The 21,988-nt window shown below is 20.2% G+C and overlaps 1 protein-coding gene across 2 annotated transcripts in view; it reads left to right on the top strand.

Annotated features, from left to right (window-relative positions):
• Nucleotides 1-5,331: 5,331 nt before the first annotated feature.
• LOC102677242 (fatty-acid amide hydrolase 2-B-like) overlaps nucleotides 5,332-21,988 on the top strand; it is a 27,551-nt gene continuing 10,894 nt past the window's right edge. The window contains exons 1-4 of one of the 2 annotated variants that reach the window (XM_031508230.1): nucleotides 5,332-5,628; nucleotides 18,495-18,670; nucleotides 19,055-19,274; nucleotides 20,123-20,340. In XM_031508230.1, coding sequence (XP_031364090.1) covers nucleotides 18,500-18,670; nucleotides 19,055-19,274; nucleotides 20,123-20,340 — 609 coding nt within the window. In that variant the 5' untranslated portion in view covers nucleotides 5,332-5,628; nucleotides 18,495-18,499. Of the gene's footprint in view, nucleotides 5,629-18,494; nucleotides 18,671-19,054; nucleotides 19,275-20,122; nucleotides 20,341-21,988 lie in introns of those variants that run through there. The other variant, XM_006610862.2, reaches the window with a different exon arrangement.

Here is a 21,988-nt window from a genome sequence, read left to right as displayed (position 1 = left end):
TGATTTAAATTTCAAAATCACAAATGATTTTTTCTTTTACATATATATATATATATATATATATAATATATAATATTATATAATATTATATAATAGTGTATAGTCACTAACATTAATATTCGATCATCTTTCTAGATTTGTTATCTTGTATAATTATATTTCATATATTAAAAAATTATTTCTAGTAATATTTATTTATATATTTATTGATTTTTAAAAAAATGAATTTTATACAATAACAATATACAAATAAATATTTTATATATAATCAAACATTTAAACAATATTAAAAACGAAAAAAATAAAATATTGAACTCATTTTTGTAATAAATATTAGTAAAATATAAAAATGAAATGAATTCAGTATTCAAATAAGTAAAAAAAATAAGTAAATGTATAAAAATTTATTTACTTTTAACGGACAGAAAAAAATATATTAAAACAGAGATGTTTGATTTCAAAGAAAATAATTTGATATTAATATTTTTTTTATAGATACCATATTAAAGTCAATTTTTCTTTAAAATAGAACGATATGTTGTTTTATTTATCTTTTGATGAAATATTTTAAGACGAATACAATAATCTATAATTGAAGATCGTTCAAATATCTCTTTCGAAACCAAACAACATTGATATGATGTATTTCTTTTTATCATTAAAAATAAATAAGTTATTAAGATATTTATTTTAAATCCTTCATCCTGTGTTTACAAAAATATAATGATTACATTTGATTTAGATATCGTTTATTCACATACAAAGTAACAAATTCAAAATGTATGTTATGATTGTATTTGAATATTAATATAAGTTTAATAGAATGTTTAAATAAAGTAAATAGTAATAGTAAAGAATTATTCTAAAAATTAAAATAAAAACTATTATGCAAAAATGTAAATTGTAGCTTATTTATTAAGTTTAAAGCAATTTAATTTTATATTAAAAAATACGGAAATAAAATGAAATGATTCTTCGTTATATTCTATTTTTTTTCTCACTTTATTTAGTATAAACTTAAGTTGTTTATATAATTTGAAATAAATAAAAAATATCTATTAAATAAATTTTAATAGACATTTCTATTTATTAAATTTTATTCGTTCAGTTACTAAAATTATTTTTTATTTTCTATTTACTTCATTCGAACATTGTATGATTTCTATAAATTTATTTTTTTTAAGCTTATGCTGTTAAATGGATATTGTATTCTTGATTGATTGCTGAAAGCTTCATAACTATTGATTAAACAAATATTTGATAGATTTTAGAATTTTAGAAATTTGAATATGAAAATTTTAGAATTTTGAATATCGGTGATATATGAGCATTTTGTTTTATTTAGATATAAATAAATAACTTAAAACATATAAAAAAATGTAAAAAAATAAAAAAAAATTATGAAAATTATAAATTATATTAAATTATATTTAACGAATTTTAAATTTTTAAGATGATTTATATTCTCTTTTTTAGATAAATAGAAAAGTAACTAAAAAATTTAATAATTCAACTTTTTTTTTCTTTTTCTTTTATATTTTAAAAGGAAGTTTATAATTATAACAATTGATTTTTATTGAATTTAATAATAATAATAATAATAAAAATAAAGATATAAAATGTAATTTAAATAGAATGAATTTGACATTTTTATTTTTTATAATTAAATAAAAATATATATGTTTGTTCATATATTATTTATTATCAATTATTCTATACAAAAGCTTTCAGAAATATTATTGTCAATTAATTTTTTATATATCAGTACGACATTAATAATATATTTGTGCAATGTAAATAACATTTTTTTTCAAATAAACAAAAGTCCATGTAATCATAATTGCATGTAAACGATAATTACTTTTTATAATTCCATACTTTCTTTTTTCTTTTTGAAATTGAAACTTTTATTTTTATTTATTTATCTCATCTTTCATTTTTATTAAAAATAGATTTTGCGATATATTGTACGATACATGATATGGAAGTAATATTTAAAAACATACGATCTTTGATCCGTAAATATAAGAGTAACAATGGAAAAAAAAATATTAAACATCAAATATTTATATTCATGAAGTGTATAAATTTTATGTGTTGCGAAATCGATTATGATAAGGAATGTTAAATAATATATTGTTTGCATTGAAAAGTACAGAGCTTCAATTGAAAATTACTTATAATATATACTAATATTTTTTTATACATAATAATTATTTTTGAATTTGAATGTAATATAATATTATATAACAAAAATATTATATAATAAAAACTTATCTGGAATAAATTCCAGAATATTGATATTATATAACATTTTATTTAATAAAATTTTATAGATAGATTGTTAATATAAACATTTTATTTAAACCTATAAGTGAATCATTGTATGATATTGAATCTGCTTATTTGAAATCCATAAGAACAAAATACTTTCATAAGATTTCAAATTAAAAAGATTGAATAAATTTTTTTATATATTTATTTATTCTCCACGTGTACAAGAAAATTACTAATATTTGAATCAATTTGAATTTCAGCAAAGAAATGTATTAGTTGAAAAAATTTTATCTCTATCTTATAAATGTTTTTTATTTCGATATGAGATTGTTAAATAGAAAAAAATAATAATCGAATTTCAATATCTATATTTCAATTATATTATATTATCATGTTTTATCTTTATGAAAAACTTGTATAAATATTATTTTATAAAATATAATAATAAATAAGTAAATAAATAATACTTTTTTTTTCACATTACTATTGCATACGGACGATATTTTTATTCACTATTCATACTATTTCTTTGAATAAAATTATTTCGATAATTAATTGTTATTTATTTTTGTTATTTATTATTATTATATATAATTTAATTTTATGTAAAAATTAGTCAATTAAAAAAATTTTAAAACTTAAATTAAAAACTTATTTAAAACTTTATTTTAAATATGTATTCAAATATGTAATATTTTATTAAATTCCGAATTCGATTTCATAGTATGACATGAGTTGAATTATATAGAATTGAAATAGCATTGTTAACAATTGAATACTGATTTAGTCTTTTAGAAAAAAAAGACTAGATGAAAACAAAAAATGAAATAGTAATATTCGAAATCAAATTTTATGTTTATGTGTATATAAGAAAGCCTAAATCAACAATCTTTCCCGTTATCGATATAATATTGCTTTATTCTGATTTTGATTCATTTTTTGCATTAGTATATATTAAAAATAAAAATACGAAAAAAAATTAATAAATTTATGATATTCATACGAGATACATAAAAAAAACAATTGCAGTATGTATACATTTTTTATGGATATATGATATTATTGTAATAATGTAATAATGTATAATAATATAATGTATAATAATATATTAATTTGTATTATTGATATCTGATATTCAAATCGAATATTATTTCTGTCTAAATAAGAATAAGAGATATTGAGTGCAAATTTAATAAAAATTTGATTGATTTTATCAATTGTTTTATTAATTTATATATAATAATCTGAAATTTAAATTGAGTATTATTTAAATATTTATTATGATTCAATATTATTCAAGAATAATTCAGACTTTCTGATTCTTCTTGTGAAAATAATTAAAAGAAGCAAACAATTATATAAAATATATTCAATCTTTTTAATTCGAAATTTTATGGGAATATATTTTAATTTGCTTATGCATTTCGGCAGATTAAGATTTTTTTTAATAAAATGATTTATCTGACTTTAAATGAAATGTTGTTTAATCATGTTAAATAATTAATATAATATATTGTGAATAAATATTATTGAATTTGTTATAATTTATTCGAGATAAGTTTTAAATAACAAATACGTAATTTTCAATTTGTATAATTAGTAATCAAAATTTTTTTTTAAAATAATATAAAAATATTACATAATTACATTATATGGTATTTACATTGTATTTATTATTGTTACATTATTGAAATTCAAAAATAATAATTTGTATATAAAAAATATCAGTATATTAATTTTTCGTCGAGGGATTTTATTATACGAATAATACTCTATAATATTTCCGTGCACTCAATTGTACATTCTTGCTCTTCCACTGTTTCACTCTATCTAATGCAAATTTAAAATATAATTATTATGGATTTTGGCAAGTTAAGATTTTTTTTAATAAAATGATTTATCTGACTTATAATTTATAATTCGTTAATTAAATTTTAACGGATATATATGATATGAATTTTTTTCATCATTTGATGTTTAGAATCTATCCTCTAAAGATATCTCACATTTTTGTGTAATAAATTTTATATTATATTATTTTATATTTATTATATAGATATAATAATATATAAGAATATGTGTATATATAATAATAATAATTATTATTATATATTATTACTAATAATATAGAGTATTCAAAAATGTCAATTCAAAATTTTTTTTTTTGTGGCATAAATAAATTTATAAAAATTATTATAAAACATATCATACTAAATAAAAAGCAAAGTAAATAAATTGAAAATTTAATTCTAAGATATAGTTATTTTTTGTTTTATTAGTTAGCATTATGATTGACTTACTATTGGTTTCTGCATTTGATGTTTTTATCTGTGTTTATAAATTGTTTTCTAAATGTTTTAATTTTCTAATGTTTTTAATTTTCTAATTCAATTTCTACTTCGTATACTTCGTAACAAATTATGCTAATTCCTAAGGGTATGTTCTATATCATATAAATTTAAATGATTTTTTTTTTAATAATCCATGTATATATAAATATATACATATAAATATATACATTATAAACATACATATAATATTTATATGTTATAATGTATTAATATATTAATATATTATGTAATTATATAATTATATATTATAATTATTTTCTTTTTAAATTAATTGCTTATAATTTGAAAAATAAATTTCAACAAATATCCTAAATATGAAAGTTGATAATATATTAAAAAATATATTAAAAGTCATTTTTGAAGTTGTAAGCAATTTAATTTTATATAAATATGATTATAAAATGAAACGTCAATAAAATGAAATATGTGCGACGAAAATAAAATTATTTTCCATTTCGTTTCATCTAGAATTAAAATGATTATAAAAATAAATAAAATTCGATGGACATTTTTGTATAGTTTTGTTTGTTTTAATCTCTAGAAGCATTCCTTAAATTTTCTATTTTAATTTTAAATTTTCTACTTCATCTGAATACTTTATACAGTCTTTCTTACTTTCTGCTTGAAAGAAGTGGAAGATGATAAATCAAAATATGCTGAAAAGTTAAGTTGTGATGTCTATCACAACTATCAGCGACAGTAGTATATAATGTTGTGTCTCTCAGTAACGTTTAAAAGTCCAAGCAGGATCAATCCAATTTAAAATTATTACGATCGATTTTAATAAAAGTATTTTATAAAAGTATTTTATTAAAAGTATAGTGCGAACTATTTATTAAAAATTAAATTACACATTAGAGGTCAAAAAGAGTTTCTAAATTAATCATTTAATAAGAAGATTGAGGTCTTTTGTGCATTTTTATTTTGAATTTTAATCAAATATTTAATTATCTTTGATTAATTCTTTGATTATTTGGAAGAAGAAAAACAAGTAAATAAGGTAAGACTAAAAGTTTTCATTTATATAAAATTTTTTAATTTTATATTTAGAATATCGATTATAAACAAAGGAATTTTTATAAATTACTTGTAATAAAAAATAGTTGGCAATAAAATTAAATGCACTTATTATTATCGATTAATTAAAATTATAATATAATAATTAAAATATTTGATTATATATATATTTGATCAACCGTGATTTATATAAAGTGTTTTGTTTAACTATGTATATCAAATATCTCACAAAAGTTATATAAAAAATATTTTGACGAAAGTTATTTGATTTAAAGGAGAACATCATATATAAAAAAATTTTTATAATCATATACATATATGATTATAATTTATATATATAATCATATATATATATATAAATTTTTTCATAGATTAAATGGTGAGAAAAATTTTAATCTCAACTTTATTTTTTTTTAAATAATAGAATTTTATATATTTTTGAATTATATTTAAGAATTATATTTTAATTATATTTTGAATTATATTTTAATTATATTTATCAAATTTTATTAAAATATTTATTTAATAATTTTAATTTCTTGTAAGATTATATTCAGTTAAACAAAATACTTTATACATAGATATATATATTTATAAGTATTTAATTGTTATTTAATCAATATTAAATTATTAGATACTATTAAACAAGTATTATTAAGTAAATTATTTAATTGAAATTTATATTAAATATTAAAATTTAACTACTAAAATTCTCTTGATTGAAATTATGAATATGTGAATACAATTTTAAATTTAATAGAGGAAAGTAATGAAATAAAAATTTTTTTTCATATAATGGATTACTGATTTATTTTATTAATATTAGATATATTAATAAATAACATAATATATAGCATAAATAACATAAATAATATATAATAATAATAGCATAAATAACAATGTATTCAATATATATTTAAATACATGAAATAATATATGTGTATTCGTATTTTTTTAATACAAATTTGAAATGTGGTTTTTGATTAATATACGATAAATAAGAAATCAGGCTTCAAAATTCTTTTTCTAAATATCATTAATTTTTAATCATTTTTTCATTTTAACAAATTCTTTATAATAATATTTTTATATGAATCTTGGTAAGAATTATTAAATTATCAAAATATCTTTTACTATTAAGGATTAATTTCAACATTAACAAAATGTTAAAAACGTTAAAAAAGTAATACAAATAAAATGAATTAGAGATTTGTATGTAAATCACTTTTGTATAAATATTTACTATAAATATTTAAAAATATATTTAATCGTTAAAAATAAAATTTATTTAAAATTAATTTTGAAAAATAATATTAAATAATAAATGATATACAGATGGTACATAAATAAGTTATTAAAATAAAAAAATAATTAAATACTTTGAGAATCTATTTAAAATATAAGGAAAAAATTGTGACGATAATAATTTTACATAATGTACTAACGTAATGTTTTTTATGTTCTGCCAACATCTAACGTATATATCCTTAAAGAAAATTAATATTTCAACATTTTAAAAAATTACTTGATATAAGTAAAATTAATTATTTAAATTAATTAGGAGATTATATATTATAATAGATATTAATCATTTTAAATTGTATTCATTGAATTCTATATTTAATTTTTTTTCTAAATTCAATTTACAAGTAAAGGTATTTTCTTTATTTCATGCTGAAAATTTTGTATTTCGCTTAATGGAATATTGAATCCATTGTATTCTAATTATATTCATATGAATATTTATATGTATAAATATAAATTTACCAAATCATATAAATGTAATGGCAACGAAATTGTTCATTATTTACTTGTTTACTACTGAATATTAATCTGAACGAACAATTCTTAATATGCATATGTTACATAATTTAGGTATTTTATATGAATTTACGTCAGAATTAATTTTTTGACTTCAGGTCATTTTTAATTGATCTTTATTTGAAATTTAATTGAAATTTTTAAAATGTTGTAGTACAATATGAGTAATAATTATTTATCTAATATAAAATCGAATATTTTGGAAAAAAGTATCTTGTTTTTTATGATTATTTAAGCTATGTTAATTTTTGGATAACAAAAATTGAAAAAGTTTGTATAAATTATGCAAAGATTGTTCTTCTTTTTATTAAATATTTTTTTATAATTTTTAATCTAATATTATGTCTATAATATATTAATATTTTTAAAAATTGTCATAACTTTTCTACATTATTTCATATAATAAATATTATAAAATTATAAATATGTTTTATCCTATTTGTATAGCTCACAGAATCTGAACAAAATTTTACAAAGGAATTTATTCAACAATCATTTTAATATATTGATTTTAATATACATAAATCATATCTGTTTATTCAAATCCGACAATTCGTTGGCAATATGTTATTATCACAACACGGTAGATATACGCATTTTGATTGACCAGTATTTGTCGTTAATAACTTGTTTAATAAAACTGAAACAAAAATTTTTGCAAAAGAAAAAGTTGCTTTATTACTTAGCGAAAGAAATCGCTACAGTAATTAATTAAGTTTTTTGGAATATATTATATATTAATTATATTAATTATATAATTATATAATTTCTATTGTTATTTTAATTTTATATTAATATTAATCTTTATATTATATAATTGCACATAATATAATATATATAATTAAATGAAGCAAATTGAATTATATTTAAGTCATTTGATTATCTTGACTATCTTATATTATTGTTAGTTATTTTAGTAGGAAAAAATATAAAATTTACGTAATAGACACTTACATAATTTGATGTAAATAGTTTTTGATAAATATATGATGTTACGTGATATAAAATGTCATGTAAATGTTATGAAAATCAATTTCTTCTTTTTAAATAGAATGATATGTTTTTTTACATAGTTCTGCTAAAATGTTTTAAGATACAATAATCTATGATTCAATGATCATTCAAAACAACTAAAGATCAATTACAAAAAAAAAAATATGAGCAAATCGAATTTTAATGACGATTTATTTACTAGTACCATTTTTTCAATTTCTTAAAAATTTTTTTATAATATTTGTAATAAGTATCTAACATGTTCAAAAAATCTGCATATAAATTTTTTGGTTCTCATAATTTGGCAGTATTTGATAAATATAAGCCATATCTACTTTTTGCACTTTTGAATAATACATTTTAAAAAAACAAGCCGTAGATGAATAGAATATTGCAAATTAACAATAAAATACATGAATACAAGATAAATAATGAAGCATATACTATAATAAAATGGATTATATTCGATGATTTTTATTGTTACATTGTTGTTAATATTTATTGTTTATTGTTTACATTATTAATTGTAAGAACTAAAGAATTTTATCACTTACACAAAATAAATTATTTTGTCTTGTATTCGATTTTCAATGACTTTAAATAACTTTGAATTATATGCATTTTAAAATATTTACTAAATGATTTGTAAAAAAAATTATTCTATTTAAAAAGACAAAGTTATTGACGTCTCTATATATTTATTTATATCAAATTAATATTTTTATCAAATTATATATCTTTCACATTTTTTCTATTTGCAGTAACAGTCAAGATAACAGCTCATTTTATATAATATCATGAAAATGAAAAAATAATACAAAAATAATGTAATATATTTTATAAAAAAAATTGGAATTAGATAATTGATCTACAATATGTGACGATAAATTGATCAATTATTTTCATTCTTTTTCTCTCGATAATTTGTTTTAATTTTTAATGAAATTATAATAAAGAAATCATAATTTTTATCTTATATTTTTTCATCGTTAGATATATAAAATTACACAAGGCTTTACTAATATAAACTAAATCCTTTTATAACAAAATTTGAATGTTTTAACAATGATTAATTTTACTATCAGTGTTTCTTTTGATTCTCGATAAAGTGATCTATTATAATATTGTAATAATATTTCCGAAACGAGTATTATATTTCTGAATGATTCTGAATTCGATCGAAATGAAAATTAATGAAATTTATAGAAGGCGAACGAATATTAAAAAATGAAATGTTAACTATAATTCATACATTCAAAAGATATTGTTATATAATAAATTCGACATTAAAATTGATTAAATGTCATATTTATATTAATTATAATTTTATGATGTACAAAAAAAATTGAACATATTTATTAAACATTATTGCAATAATTTTGAAAAAAAAGAAATTAATTTTTGCAGTATAATGTGTGACTATTTTGCTAAATGCTGTTTTAATATGATTTTAATTGGATTAAATAATAAAATTAGATATTATTTTATGATAAAATAATCAATTATATTAATGTGACTATAGATATTATTAAAAATTAATTCATATTGTGTAATGCACAATCTGATATTACTTACGCAACATACTTACGTATTACTAATTGCAAATGCTTATATCATCATTATGCTACATATTGTTTACATATAAGCATTTAATGACATGCAAAAATTTTTGTATTTTACATTCAATTATTTCAGATAATATAAACACATACTTAATAATATTTAATACTTGAAATCTACATCTTCCTATTGTTGAATTGTATTATCGAAGTTGAAATTTTATATTTTCCCCGAATCTTTGCGATAGCAATATTTTTTGGAATTATATTTACAAAATGTTTATTAACTCCAACAGTTCCTGGAGCTATAAAATATAATTATATAAAAATAATTATTACGAAATTCGTTGTTGATAAATTCAATTCACTAGACAATCAAAAGCAAAGTTCATATACCAATAATGTACTACTAACTTCACTAAACTTTGAAATTCAAAGAGTTCTGAAAGTTCTTGTTTTGATAATTCTTGCTTGTTTTTTATAATTTTGATTTTTGTAATTCTCGCATATTTTTAAAGGTTCTTCCCCATTGGTATCCTCTGAAGCCTCCGCCATTTTCCACTTGTGAATCTTCAGTGAATGTCAGAGATACATAGATATCCAATAATGTTGCAGACCAATTGCCTGATTAAGCAGCATCTCGATCCAAAGAAAGCTTCCTAGAATGAATCCGAGGGGTTGTGCCACTCACAAATCTATTGTTTTTCCAGGAAACTGTTTCGCACATGTTTGCAATAATTCCTTTCAGATAGAATGACACTGACTATCGTTGAGACTACCGTTGAGGGATGGTTATAAATGTCTCAGGTATCAAGATCATATTGACATTCTAGCCATGCCGAATTGTTTCTAAATGTGCAAAATAAATGATTACCAAATTTCTCTTAAAAATAATATTGTTCTTGCAGCATCATTCTAAACCATCTGTTTATCTGGACATCATCTATTTAATGTTTGAATATGCGTTGCGTTTAATCATGCAAATTTAATGCAAATTGACAGTCTGATAATAAGTAAAATGCGCGAAATCAATTCATGCAATACATTGTAAATTATAATACATAATTTAATAAATTCTAAATAATAAATTCTAAAACTAAATATTCTAACTAATAATTCTAAAACTTTACAACTATATTAATTATATTAACAAATATGAGCCTATTAAGTTAAGTTTTGATGCTTTTTTGTTTGTACATCTTGGAGTGATGTAGTTGCGCATAGAATATTATATATACACATAAAATATTCGTTCATAGGTAAAATACAGATTTTGATCTCGCCCTTTTAATTATTTTTTCAGCTGTTCTGATTGTTATTACTCTGGCGATTTTGTCCTTTCCAGGATGTAGTTCCAGGATTTCTTCTAATCGCCATTGTAGTGATAGGAAATTATTGTCCTTATAGGAATTACTATCCCTATAATCACTATATATATCACGAGTCCGAATTTGTCAGCTGACGTTACACGCCATTGTTGTTTTGGTGCAGTTGGTATAAATATTCACTATGCCAACGCTTCCAAAATTATTGTACTCCTTTGAATAATCTGGAATCTGTTCAGTCTGTTCATTGTTATATTTTACAGATCAGATGCAAGGGGGGCGAAGAATCACCGAACAGAAAATGATCAAGGACACTTTCAACGGAGTTAAATTATCGGGATCGGATGATAAGGAACTTAAGGGGCAGGAATTAAGGACTGCCTCTACTTGTATTAAGACAATATATAATTCCTCATATCAATATCGCATCCCCGATTACTTGTTTCGCTGACTTAATAGAGCTCTCCCACAAACACCCGAAATGAGGTGCACGAGAAGGGATTATGTGCCATTATATTTCATTATTTAAAAGAAATTGTGTTATTTCTGAATTTTTTTCTTGTTCTTTTAAATTCAAGTAATTCATTTCATGTTCTAATAAAGTTAATTCCATTATCCGAATATCGTAGCATAATCCTCGATACAATAAATCTCCTTAAATAGTTTATCATTTATAGAAAGATCAGTGATTAATTCATTATGAAGCGCCTTTGTTGCGAAATATACAAATAAGCAGATGTAATTAGTATTGACTTTAGTACGTTGACCAAGTTTCTTTATCATTGTAGTAGTTGTAAAATTTGACTGAGAGTCTGAGCCCAATAATGTTTTATACTCGTATTTGAATCCATTGATCCTTTACAATCATTATTGTCGTGAACAAAATTACTGTTTCGGATGGTGATTGCAAAAAATATGATAGGGCCGTAGATTTTATCTATTGTGTCTCGTTCATTATTTTCTTGTCTGCTATTGTCGCAAGTGCAATCAATATTGCAAAATCAATTCGTCAACTCTATTATTATTGCTATGTTCAACATGCAAAAGAGTATTATGTTTTCTGCTACAAATTCTACAAGAACTGCGCGTACATTCCTTGTTTCTATGCTCAGTATTCAGACAATTAAAACATGCGCCTATTTTGTATATTGTATATATACATGATTCGTATGCTGGAAGACAATCTTTTAAATTCAACAAATTCCTTTAAATTGCGAAAGATTGTGTGATTTATTGCACAAGGAGCAAGGAGTTTGTGGGATTGCAGTACATGACTATTTGTCCCATCCGGATTCGAATACCTGTGTTTATGACCTGTGACTTGAAAGATTGCAACAGTGGTTTTTCTGCCATCATCTTCTTTAGATATTTACACTGGATTTCCAGAAATTTTGTTAAATCTGACAATTTAACATCCCCAGTTATAATCAATTCAGTTCTTTCCCATTCTTTTTTTATCACTGTTCTAGTTTAGTTGTCATCAAATGAATACTGATGATCCCAAGAATTTATAGGCTCTCCTAAAACTTGTAATGCCAATTATTATTTGCATCGTCTAGTAACCATCTCAGTCCATAAAATGATTCCTTATTTTATATAGGTATGTCTCAAAGAGTATATATATGATTTGTTTCAAGAATTTTTTGTCCTTGCAAATTTTTAATGTCGTCCATGCAATCGTATAGTTATCTTCAGAAACGCTGAAAAACTATATGCTATAAAACTAATTCTAGCCGCAACGCTCTTGAGAAATGAAATAATTATTAATTTAAAATAATAAAAATTTAAATAATGAAAATTTTTAATATTTGTCAATCCGTTATTGTATATCAATGATTCGAACATGTTTCTTTATCCAAAGATTATAATTTCCGTCAAAAGTTGATATTATTGGTAATTTTCTAGAATGTATGTCAGAAATATTGTTTGAGGTTATAGATGTAAGTATGGCACGTTAAACTCGAATAGGATCATATCCTTGTCATTGGGCTATAAACTCCTCGGTAGCATCAACTATCTCGCAATACGAGTTTCCAAATTCATCTCGTACTACGGATTGAATTGCTTCAAATTCTGTATCTTTTACCTGTTCTTCTAAGGTCCTTTGAATTGCATCAAAGGCTTTAAAAATTGAGTTATTTTGGACCACCATGGGTTTAAGCGAGTCAATGCAGATTTGTATGAGGCACGTTCTCTAATGAAAGGTTTTAATATAGCTTCGATACACCTTAGTAAAATAAATTTATGTAAGGATGGATTAAAATAGTCAAAATAATCATCTAACTGGTATATCCCTTATATATTGCATGAATACGTCTCAGAATTCGTTGATCTGCAATTTGGCAGAAGACAAGAGTGCAAATAAAATCTGGCAGGGTTATATGTCACTACGATAGCAATCTCAAAGTTGTTTTTTAAACTTTTTGTCTTGCACTAACAGCACGATAAATTTTTACAGCACAAATTTTATACTTCACAAGTTATAAATCTAGATCGTTAATTCTAGCTCGAAGGACCAAAATGTTAACTCCAACCCGTTCTTGGAGTTATGGAATATAATTATATAAAAATAATTATTATGAACAAATTCGATTCACCAGACGATCAAAGGCAAAGTCTATATACCAATGTATCACTAACTTCATTAAACTTTGAAGTTCAAAGAGTTCTGAAGGTTTTTATGTTGATAGTTCTTGCTTGCTTTTTGTAATTCTGATTTTTATAATTATATATTTTTATAATATATTTCGCATTTTAAAAATCGCATGTTTTTAAGGATTCTCCGCCACACAGGTATTCTCTAAAGTCCCCGCCATGTTGTACTTGTGAGCTTGCAGATCTTCAGTAAGAGTACAAGTATGTACTCTTGTATACAAGTATACAAGTGTCCGTTATTTTCCCAGAAAGCTGTTTCGCACATGTTTGCAGTAATTCTTTTCAGATAAAATGACGCTAATTGCCGTTGAGATTGGAATGGCTATAAATGTCTTAGGTACCAAGGCCATATTGAATATCAAATTGTTTCTAAATGTGCAAAACAAATGATTACTAAATTTTTCTCTTAAAAATGGTATTGTGCTTACAGCATCATCCTAAGCCATTTATTCATCTGGATACCATTTGCTCAGTGTCTGAACAATATTATAATTTTTATTCCAAAAAACACAATTTAAATTCAAAAATCTATAATAACTCTAGAATTAACCAAATTATTAAAGTTTTAAATAATATAATATATAGCAAGTTTAATTTAATTTTAGAGTTTAAATTTAAATTTTTGATTAAATATATTATATTCATATTGATAAAAACTGATTAGAAAGAAACATGTAAGAATATTAAATTTTATTAAAAATTAATTTTGCAGAGCTATTACAAATTTTAATTTTTTTTCAATTAAAATATTTAAGTTCTTTTTCATATAGCGATTTGTAAATTAACATTGATTTATACATATATGATGGAAATCGTATACAGTATGTGCATGTATATTATGCATATATATTATGTGTATTAAGCAATATAAATTTCATGAGATTATAATTATGATTTTATAATTATACGATTTATTATTAATGATATTTTTCAAATTGAAACGATTGATGAATATAGAAATTTTCATTTTCTTAGCAATGATAACAAAAAAAGCAAAACAGAAAAACACATTAAAGAAAAAAAATTTGAATGTTTTCAATTTTTATAAAAATATATAAGAACATTTCATTAAATTCCAAATTTGAAATTTGTATTGAAAATTTTGTATTTGAAAGCTTACTTACAAAGTTCTATTAATACAAAGTATAAACAAAACTATAAGTATAAACTAAACTTCTTATATTAATAATAAAAAACTGTAAATTTTTAGTTATGTTATTGTCGTAGGAAATGATCGAAATGATTGCAAAATTCTTTATTCAGCATAGAAGAAACAATATTATAAAATTAATGAATTAGATTCTTATTCAAATATTTAATATTCAAATATTTTATTTATTATTATTTTATATTTGACAATAATTAAATTAACAAATTTTTTGTTTTTTATAATAAAATATATATTCTATTTAATGAGAATGCAAAGATCAATATGCATTTTATGTTTTCTATATAATGTATGTTTTCTATATAAGATATCTCAAAAATGTGGGAATATCCGTTAATTAGAGATTCCTGAGGTAATTTCAAACATTTTCTTTTACAAAAATTTTCGTTAAAATTTTTGTTAAGAAGTTATTAATAAAAAACATTGGCCAATTACGGAGTGCATAGCCTAGCAAAAACAAATATAAATATAAATATAAATATAAATATAAATATCGAAGAAAGCGTGTTGAATATAATAAATATTTTTTTATAAAAAATTTGATAAAAAAATTATATCGAATTATATCGAACAATAAATAAATTATAATATTCAATATCATTTAATAGCATCTGTAAAAGTGAATAATATAATTGTATATAAGAATTTAATATAATATATAATTTAATCAAGTAAATATTTTTTGATATTTTTTCGCTTATTTCGATTATTTAATACTAATGATGGATTGATTTTTAATGATTCATTTTTTTTATTAATTATAATAATTATTCATCTTATCAGACATTTATATGTTGTAATAATATAACATAATAATAATAACATATGTAAATATAATATAATAAATCAATATATTAAGTCAATATAATATTATAAATCAATATTCTTACAAATTATATATACCAATAGAGACTAATTATTCCTTATTATAACTCAATTCATTTTATTATAACAATTTGCTATTATTGTAAATATATAAATTATTCTTTCAAATCTATCACTTCGATCTATAATTTTTAAATTTTGAAATTTCATTTCATTTTATTCAATTATTTTTTATATTTTTTTTTTTTAGCATTTATCCAACTTAAAAATTGGGTTTATTTTAAATGTAGAAACAAAAATATATGTTTACTGGAATTGTGATTTCGATAAGTGATGTTATGATTTTTGATTTTTCTCTAAAAGATTAATTAATTATATTAATTAATGTTATTAATGATTTATGTAATTATTAGATTATTACTATTATTATGTTATAAGTGTGACTTATGGAATTCGGAAGAAAACCAAGATTCGAGATCATTGATTGAGATTTAAGAAGAATTTTATTTTATTCTAAATTTTCTTTATAAATGCAAATATAATTTATAATTATTTTTTTTGAAAAAAAAAACGATTTTTTCTTTCGAAAAACTATCTTATCTTCTCCCAGTAACCCTTTCTAATCGTTTATTATATTATATAATAAGTAGAATTTTCGCAAATAAAAAATCTTTGAGAAAAAATTTTGCATATTGCTCTTATAGATTTCAATTCATTACTTATTAGAATTTCATTGTTTCTTTTATGATTTACATTATTTCGCATATTATTATTAATTATGCTATTAATTGCTATTATAGTTACAATATCCATTTATTTGATATAGATATAACACATTTATCGATCTTGAAACACAATATTATTATTAGATTATTTTTAATAGATTATTATTTTTATTATTTTAAAGATAATATTCATGATTATTATTTTGTATGATTTTAAAAATCATATTTTGTTGATATAAAAATTTCAACAAAGCTTTGGTAATTTAAATATTATTAACAAAATTATATTTTATTTTATTAAAAAATGAAATATTTCATTAAAAAGTTTCTTTCATATTTCAATAATAATTTATTTAATATAATATACGAAAATAATTATTCTATAGTGATTTTGTACAATAAAATCACAAAGATCAATGATCAAAGATCAAAAATCAATATAATCGAAGTTATGAATAATTTGTTATAAATAATATTCTTTTTTAATATTTTTAATCATCATAATGAATTATAAATATATAAATTCATATATATTTATATATTATATATTATTATATTTATATATTCATATGTTATTATTTATTTATTTTAAAAAAAGTTATGTTTTTTTGTGGAAATTTCTTTGATTTTTTAGCATAAAACTGATCAAATTAAATGATTTTAAATTAAAGAGTTTCAGTCTTATTAGTATCTGTTCATAGTTGAAAATGTTTTTAAATGCTTTAACATAAATTAATAGATTTTTTATGTAACATATATTAAAAAATATATTAAATATATAATAAAATATAATAAAATATTAAGTATTAAAAATAAAAATTTTGTTGATTTAAATAATATATAATATGTTATTGTATTAATATATAATAATGTAGTAATGAAAAATTTGTTAATTTATTCTCTGAATATTATAAAATATAAAATCACTATAAATACACTATAAAATCGAAGAATGCAATTAATGGGAATAATTTACAAATATTACATTACAAATATATGTTATCAAATTAAGATGATGTTTGTGTAATTATTCTTATTAAAATCAATAAATTGAGTCAGTAAAATATAAAAAACAATAATACATATTAAAGAAATGTGATAAATTTTTTTAAAATAATAATTTTTTTAAAATAAAACATACTAACACATAGACTATTAAAAAATCTAACAAAAAATAATTATTAAACTATTTAAAATATATAAAAAAGAGGAACAATTGAACACAATACTTAACTTTTTAAATGAATTATTATTTAAATAAATTGATATAAATTTGTTACGAATATTTTAGCAATATAAAAATAATATTAATATATTAATTATTTATTAATATATTATTACATTTATTAATATATTATTTATTTATTATATAATAATACATTAATTAAATTAAATAAAAATTAAATAAATAAAATTTTTATTAAGTAGAATATGCTTTATTATAAGAAAAAACAAAAAATTTATTAATTTAATTATGGCTAAATATAAAGAATAATGGATAAAATATTATAATGTTTGAATATTGAAATAAAATAAAAATAAAATAAAATAAAATAAAATAAAATAAAATATTAAAAATCACTGTATTCGATAAATATCTTATCGAGTTAAACGCAATTTTAAAACGTATTTATACATAAATTGTGATTCACAAATCGTTGTATTCAAAATGAGTATAAAAGAGATTTTTTTTTCAATTTTTAATCATAAAAAATAAACATAATTCTATTTCTAAAAAATAAAAATTTCTAAATTAATAAATTTATTTTTCATTACAGAAAAAATGTCATTATATATGAAATTGTCTATATTCATAATGAATATTATTAGTATATTTATACGACCTATATTGTGGTTTATGTATAGAAAAAGACTACCGAATATACCTCCAATTAAAAATCCTTTATTAAGATTAAGTGCAACTACAATAGCAAGAAAGATCAGAAACGGAGATGTAAGCAATTAATCACAAATTATTTTTTACAAATATGTAATAATATAATGGTAAAATAATAACATAAGTTCTATCATTTTATTTTAATCTATTTTTATTTTTCTTTTTTATTATTTATATTTTTACAATTATCTCATAATTTCCTATTATTATTACAATAAATTTTTTAATTTTTTCTTTTTTCTTTTTTTTGTCAAAGTAAAAAGCTTTTTATAAGATAACAAAATATATATTAATTCAAATTTATAATTTATAATTATATTTTAATTTATATAATATAATTTAATTTATATTTATAATTTATAATTTAAATTTATTATTGATAATACATTATTGATCACAGTTTTTTTTATGATAAAAAATAATTCTGTTCATTGAATATAGCTTAAAAGCGAGACAATAGTGAAAGCATATATTGATCGTATCCAAGAAGTAAATCCTTTTATAAACGCAGTAATAGAAAACAGGTTCGAGCTAGCTATAAATGAAGCAAAATTATACGATGAACAGTTGAAAAGTGGAAAATTTATTATACACATATTGGAAAAGGAAAAACCACTTTATGGTGTACCAATTACTATTAAAGAAAGTTGTTGTCTATCAGGTAATCTGATATATTTAATGAAACAATAATTATGAAATATTCATTTTTTAAATTAAAACATTTAAGTTTAGATATATAAATATATATATATAATAGATAGATATATATAATATAGATATATATAATAGATAGATATCTATTATATATATATATATTTTATAATATATAGTATATATATATATGAAGAATTAGATAAAATTAACTAAAACATAGAATATCCTCTTTTGTATCTTTTTTTTTTAAATAATTTAAAAAATAATTTAAAATATTTAAAAATTCTTTAATATTCTTTATTAAATATTATAATATAAAATTCTTTACTAAATATAATATATTAATATATTTATTAGATATCTTTAGAAGATTGAAACCAAAAATTAATATACAAAAAAATTAGTTCAAATTTATTTATTAAATTATGAGCAATTTAAATTCGTGTTAAATGAAGTAAAACGAGAATATGATTTTACTTTATTTTTTTTATCTCATTTCATCTAATGTAAACTTCAAACTTGATTATAATCTAATAAATAAGTTTTTACTGATATTTTCGTATATGTCAATTTTCGTGTTTGTTTAGGTCTCTTTGAATCAATTTTTCAAAGATGTTTTACAAATATACTAATAATTCTGTATAATACAATAAATTTAATCAAAGAATCCAAAATTGAATTCTTAGCAGAGTGTTTTAAATTCAAAAATTGACTTCTTGAAAAAATTAAAACATATTTAGAATGGAGAATGTGATTTATTTTATATTTCTTTTTCAATAAATTTAATATCATATCAAATTTTTTCATCGAAATCATATGATTAATTTTTGAAATAATAATTTTTTTTTAAATTAGGAATGAGTTATACTGGAGGTTCCTTATTAAGAAAGGGAACAAAGGCTTTAGCAGATGGATCTACAGTAAAAATAATAAAAGATGCTGGAGCCATTCCTTTGTTAGTTAGTAATACCTCTGAATTCTGTACAAGTCTACATAGTTATAATTTTCTTTATGGTCATACATTAAATCCATATGATAGAAGAAGAACACCAGGAGGATCATCAGGAGGTGAGGTAAATATTAATTATGTTAATTTGCATTTTTATATTAATTTCAATTTTTCTTTTATATAATAAAAAATCTTTTATATAATAAATTATGGTAAAATTATAAAATTTTAACAATTATGATAAAATTGTGAAATTATGTATATTTATATAATATATGTTATGTAGAACATTTCAAAAGTCGATTTTAAAATAAGCAAACAGAAAAATTGTAATATATAAAAATATTATTTGAGGTTTATTTATTCAATTATAATTTTGCATTAGATAAAACAAAATGAAAACGGAACTAACAGTACGACGGAGATAGTACGGATCATTTTCATTCTGATTTCATTAACACAAATTTCAATTGTTATAACTTAATAAGCTTCAATCGATATTTTTATATAGCAACTTTTATTAAAATTATTGTTATAAACTTTAGCTTAACTTTGTTAAAACTATTATTATATAATTAAATATTATTTAATTTTTTGCAATCAATTCTCCAAATCATACATATTTATATTAATATTGCTTATATATAAAGAGTATCTTATAAAGAATCTCAAAATTCACGCAAGATTTGAATTTTGTACCATTTGGTAAAATGTTGTTAATGAAAAAGAAAAGACAGTATGATCATTAAAAATTAAGCGCTAAGTTTAGAATTATTAAAAATGAAGCGCTACACGAAGGAACAACGGTTTTTTATTGTTGAACAATATTTTAAAAATAAGATTTGGCAATTACAATTTGTATTTTTCGAACAAAATTATCTTCACCGATGAAGTTCATTTTCATCTTGATAGATTAATCGACAAATTAATCGACAAAATTATCGCGTTTGGGATTCAGGAAATCTATGAATGATTCTTGAGAAATAAATTCATCTTGTTTGGTGCGGATTTTGGGCTGTAGGCATCATTGGACTATTCTTCTTCGAAAATGCGGCTAGTCAGGCAATAATAGTTAATGGTGCTTGCTATCACGATATGGTCTAGTTTTTTGTGTCTAAATTGCAAAATATGGATATAAACGATATGTGGTTTCAACAAGACGGTGCTACATGCCATATAGCCCGAAAAATAATTTAATTACTGAATCATTTTCTGGTTATCAGGTGTAATTTCCTATTTTAATAATCAGAATTGGCCGCACAGATCGTACAATTTAATATCGATTTTTTGGATTTTTTTTCTCTCTCTGGGGTTTTTTGAAGATTAAGGTTTATATCGACAAGCCCACAATCTTTCATGCCTTGAAGAATTAAGCACTGTATCAACGAAATTCAGCCATATTTAGGCAAAATGATCATAGAAAATTTCAACAAAAAAGTGCGTATGTGTCAGGAAAGCCATAGAGGCCATTTACGCTTTTCCATACATAACCCTGTATATTTTGAATCAATAAAAAATTTATAATTTTTAATTATAAATCTGTGTTTTCTATCAAAATTACTTCTTGTGTGAATATTGGACCACTTTTATAACAAATATATTATAACATAAGAAGAGAAATATTATATTATATTAAATATAATTATTGATAACGAATGTATTTGAATTAGCAATGGTTGTAATTAAAATAATTCGACGAATGGAAATGAAAAAATTTTCATTGTTTTAGAAATATGATCATTGACTTTTTTATTTCAAAAAATCGATCATCG

Source organism: Apis dorsata, unplaced genomic scaffold (assembly GCF_000469605.1).
Source record: "Apis dorsata unplaced genomic scaffold, Apis dorsata 1.3 scaffold_80, whole genome shotgun sequence".
In the NCBI taxonomy this organism is placed as follows: Eukaryota; Metazoa; Arthropoda; class Insecta; order Hymenoptera; family Apidae; genus Apis; species Apis dorsata.
The sequence above is the reverse complement of the archived record's forward strand: the minus strand, read 5'-3'. Positions and strand labels throughout refer to the sequence as shown.